Source organism: Olea europaea, unplaced genomic scaffold, assembly GCF_002742605.1.
Source record: "Olea europaea var. sylvestris unplaced genomic scaffold, O_europaea_v1 scaffold2612, whole genome shotgun sequence".
In the NCBI taxonomy this organism is placed as follows: Eukaryota; Viridiplantae; Streptophyta; class Magnoliopsida; order Lamiales; family Oleaceae; genus Olea; species Olea europaea.
The window spans coordinates 55,904-61,096 of record NW_019244445.1 but is presented as its reverse complement, the minus strand read 5'-3'; the positions used below and the strand labels follow the sequence as shown (position 1 = coordinate 61,096).

At 37.4% G+C, this 5,193-nt stretch overlaps 1 protein-coding gene across 1 annotated transcript; it reads right to left on the bottom strand.

Annotated features, from left to right (window-relative positions):
* Positions 1 to 482: 482 nt before the first annotated feature.
* On the bottom strand, positions 483 to 4,073 carry LOC111383090 (tubulin beta-8 chain-like). Its single transcript, XM_023007159.1, has 3 exons — positions 3,560 to 4,073; positions 2,203 to 2,472; positions 483 to 1,360 (listed from the first exon to the last, which is right to left on the bottom strand). The coding sequence occupies exons 1-3, from the start codon at positions 3,951 to 3,953 to the stop codon at positions 687 to 689; spliced, it is 1,338 nt and encodes a 445-aa protein (XP_022862927.1). The 5' UTR covers positions 3,954 to 4,073; the 3' UTR covers positions 483 to 686.
* Positions 4,074 to 5,193: the final 1,120 nt, after the last annotated feature.

Below are 5,193 nucleotides of genomic sequence, written 5' to 3'. Positions count from 1 at the left end.
AAACCCTCCAACATAGTCGACGTTGGTTCGACAAAAAAACTCCAACATCGTCAATGTGTTGATCCATTGGTTAGATGAAACTTGATTCAAAGCATCAAATTTTCATAAGTTACATAAATTAACAGTAAAACAATTGAGAGAGTTGAGAAGCCTAACAGGAAATTGTTTATTAGAGAAATAGGGCTAGAGTTGCTAAGTTATGAAAAAAATAAGTAACAATTTGTTTTGAATTTATTTTTTATCAAACTTAATTTTAAAAGTTAATCTTTTACTAACAAACCTTACATTTACTAACTTACTTTCTACATAAGTAACTTTTAAATTCAGCAAAACATGCTTTCCCATCCTAATCCACGATACAGTCGCGCTTAGCCCTCGAACTCAAGAGAACTCAGCATAAGAAGCTCAACTACCAAATAAAATAGGTAAAACTTTTTTGACTTGCAAAATACCAACAATAACTAATTTGATAGAAATTAGGATGTGCAAGGTACCACTAAATTGATCAAATTGATATATGAAAAGTTTCAACTGATACTCCAACGAAAACCACTTTTACGAAACAAGTCAAACATGCAAATTTTGGTAACAAGCAACGATAAACATTAACAAACATAACAAAACGTACTCATCAAACTGATGATCATATGCAACAAAACACAACGACGATGCATCTTAGTGCTTGACTAGGCCGTGTCCTCTTCATATTCCTCCTCTTCATCGTATTCCTCATCAGCAGTTGCATCTTGATACTGCTGGTATTCTGCAACTAGATCATTCATGTTACTCTCAGCTTCAGTAAACTCCATCTCATCCATACCTTCACCGGTATACCAATGCAAGAAAGCTTTCCTCCTAAACATGGCAGTGAACTGCTCGCTGACCCTCCGAAACATCTCTTGGATTGAAGTCGAGTTACCAATGAAAGTCGAAGCCATCTTTAGGCCAGTGGGTGGGATGTCACAAACAGTGGATTTCACATTGTTTGGAATCCACTCAACAAAGTAGGATGAATTTTTATTCTGGACATTGATCATCTGCTCGTCGACTTCCTTCGTGCTCATCTTGCCACGGAAAACAGCCGATGCGGTGAGGTACCGGCCATGTCGAGGATCAGCAGCACACATCATGTTCTTAGCATCCCACATTTGTTGGGTGAGTTCGGGAACGGTAAGGGCACGGTATTGCTGTGATCCACGAGATGTGAGTGGGGCAAAACCAACCATAAAGAAGTGAAGCCGTGGGAATGGTATAAGATTGACTGCCAATTTCCGAAGGTCTGAGTTGAGCTGTCCAGGGAAGCGAAGACAGCAAGTGACACCACTCATGGTGGCAGATATTAAGTGGTTCAGGTCTCCAACTACAAAGAATAACAGATTGGTTAGAAGTTTGAAACAAGATCATCATCCCTCAACCAAATAGCATTCAAGAACATTTATTCCCAAATCTAGGAAAAAATGGCATTGAACAGAATCACATTCAATGGAAATTAGCACCATGAGTATTATATGTTCCGTGTTTTCACATGACTAAATTCAGCAAAACATAATTTATACTATCATCTGGGCTTGGCCAACAGGTTGTCAAGACTAAGGACAAAATCAGAGGCGTGAGGTGATTTCAGTCATTAAACATTGCCACAACCAACACAATTTATTTTAATTATGATATTTGAAGGTTTTAAATAACGGAGGCCGAACAAAGCCATACATATTAGCTCATAGATATTTTATTGAAAATATCAGATTCTTAACCAGACAAACATGGCAAACACCGAAGTTCAGGCAATATAACTCGTTAAACCCACAAGACATGCACACAGATAATTCCTTAACAAGTACACAAGGCAGAACAAGGCAATATTGCAGCAGTATCACTGTACATAAGACAGACAGAAGAGTATCTTAGACTTCAAATTATGTGAACTCACACAAGCAAATCAATCATTTTAATACAATTGGACAGTCACGTTCGCATACAAAAACAATTAATAAAATGGAAAATTCAGGTGCCTAAAAAGGGGGAACAGAAAGACTGCAATAAAAAGGAACACCAATTTTAACTAAAATTGAAAGAAGAAAACTTTATAGGGTAATTTGGGTTGTTTCTTCTGATTTTCAAGAAGCAAAAGAATAAAGATTTAATATTCCTAGCTTCTGAACCAAAGAAAAACAGAAATTTAGCAAGGATTCAGCAACTTACAACTGGGCGTTGTGAGTTTGAGAGTGCGGAAGCAAATATCATAGAGTGCCTCATTGTCAAGAACCATACACTCATCAGCATTTTCAACAAGCTGGTGAACTGAGAGTGTTGCATTGTAGGGCTCCACCACTGTGTCAGACACCTTAGGAGACGGGAACACAGAGAACGTCAGCATCATTCGGTCCGGGTATTCTTCCCTTATCTTGGATATCAACAAGGTCCCCATTCCTGAGCCAGTGCCTCCCCCTAGTGAATGACAAACCTGAAATCCTGTAAACAACAATACAATCATCAGGAAACAACCATAATTTTGACACTATGAGTCAGATTCCTACACGCAAAAGAAACATCTAACAAACAAATATGTCAGAATTAGTTTAAGCAAAATACATGACATGGAATCAGGCAATCTGTATGAAAAGCCAGGTGAGTTAATATAGTTACGACAACAAGTCGTATTCAGAGAAAAATTACGTTCAATCTAGAAGCATATAGATCACTAAAATACGCCAAAGGTTTCTGTGTGATATGAATTTTTGAGCTTGTATACCCATGATAAAACTCAATAAATTTGCCAAGTTCGATAGTTTTGTGCAGTTGACCAACAATCTTCCCGATTAAGATTGCTGTGAAACACAACCTAGCTTAAAACCCAAAAGGTTTGCCAAGTTCAACAGTTTTGTGCAGTTGACCAACAATCTTTCCCAATTAAGATTGCTGTGAAACACAACCTAGCTTCCCAGCACCAAATGATAAAATTCCATTTCCATATTTATGTTGGCAACAAATTGTAATGTATCACTAACTCCAAAAACTGAATCCTATGTACCAAATTTGCAAATGAGGGGAACCTCAAATATTTTTAGGTATCAATTATCATACCCAGAATGCACTGTGGTGCAAATTTCAAGTGAAACACATTGCTCTGTAAGTGATGCATCAACCTATAAAAATGCATTATGCAGCAAATTCCAGCCAACTGTGTAAATATGAGATGGACCCCACGAGGAGAAATAACATAGATCACACAAGAGATAAACCATATAATGAAGACATGAATGACACAGCAGAAATCAATTGATTTTAACATCTCTCAATGATTCAAAACCATTTCAAATTTTAACAGGTCCAAGAATCAAAATGTTGAACTACTTAACCTTTAAAATAGGCTATCTACACTTGTACAGAATGCAGTGGCTAGCAAATGGATCTGACAATATACATCGTCATAAATTTGATTATAATAAGGAAATTATAAATACTCAAAAATCAAACATTTTTAATGAATATATATGCATAAAAATAGATGATAAATACAAATCTAGATACACGCACCCAGAAAAAAGGACAAATTTACCTTGGAGGCAGTCACAGTTCTCGGCCTCCTTCCTCACCACATCAAGCACCGAATCAATAAGTTCAGCACCCTCAGTGTAATGCCCCTTGGCCCAATTATTCCCAGCACCAGACTGTCCAAATACGAAGTTATCCGGCCGGAAGATCTGTCCAACCGGGCCAGACCGGATGCTGTCCATGGTACCCGGTTCAAGATCCATGAGAACAGCCCGGGGGACAAATCGACCGCAACTAGCCTCGTTGTAGTACACATTGACCCGCTCCAGCTGCAGATCCGAGTCCCCGATGTACTGTCCGGTGGAATCGATGCCATGCTCGGCGCAAACCACCTCCCAGAACTTCGCTCCGATCTGGTTGCCGCATTGGCCGCCCTGAATGTGTAGGATTTCACGCATTTTGGGTGTTGATTTTAGTGTGTTGTCTGTGTTTTGTTTTGGGAACAAGGTTGGGGAAAGTACAGGGATAGGAAATGGGAATATATGGGGCGGAAAGCGGGGAGGATTTTTAGGTTAAATTTTGAAATTGGGATTCATTGAGTGCGCGCAGTGAGAGGTTTATGTCGTGGATTGGTCACGTGGCATGTGATAAGTGGATGAAGTAGGTCAAAGTCTAGTCATAGGATTTTAGCCAAAATATCTCCCCCGGCCCTCAAACTATTTCAATTATCTCATTGAGGTTACAAATTTCCTAAATCTTCTGCTAAAAGTAATATTCCTAGCGCTCAAAAAATCAATTCTCAAAATCACTCACAAATAGGCTCTATACATTATTTTTTAGCTATGTTTGGTAGCAATTTTTCACCAAAAAAAAATTAATTTCTCGATCGTTATTTCACTATTTCAACAATGATTTTTTATTTCTTCACTCATAAGTGGGACCCACTTTTCTTTCCAATGGTTAAAAAATTCAATTTTATAATCACTATCGAACATCCTTTACTTTTAAACAATAATTACAAAATCTTATTCCACGAATTTTTTGCTGAACCCTTGTTTGGTAAGAATTAAAATTATATATATTTATTTATTTATTTATAAATTTTGATAAAAATTGATGAAATGTGTGGTTGGAAAATTTTGAATCCTATGAAATGTGTGATAAATTAATTGTTAACTTTGATTCAGATTAAAATCTGAATTTTAATTTCTACAAATAGGGGTTTAATATGCTCATATTTGTCACCCATTATTTTACATTCAATCACTTTTTTTTTAAAGTACTCATTTTCAACCACATTTTTCATTAAAATAAGGGTAATTAGCATGAAATGTCCCTACCTTTCATGATTTTTGTGAAAAACGTCCATACATTTCATTTTTTGGCGCATTTCATCCTTACCTTTACATTTTCTTGTGCAAAACATATTTTTCATTATTTTCTCAATAAAAAGCTATAAAATGACTAGTACACTGTCGTTGACCAGTGTCGCCACACAGCATAGCCACGACAACATTGCGACTTCGTTGCTCACATTGACTCGCAGCGGTGCTCAGATCGACGCTCAACAATCACATCATCGGCACTTGTCACGGCACTAGCATTTGTTGCGACGAGTTGAGTGGCGGTTAGATCTAGCAGCGGCCAATGCTAGTAAAGAGAATGATGAGAGAGTAGAGAGAGAATGGAGAGAAGAGA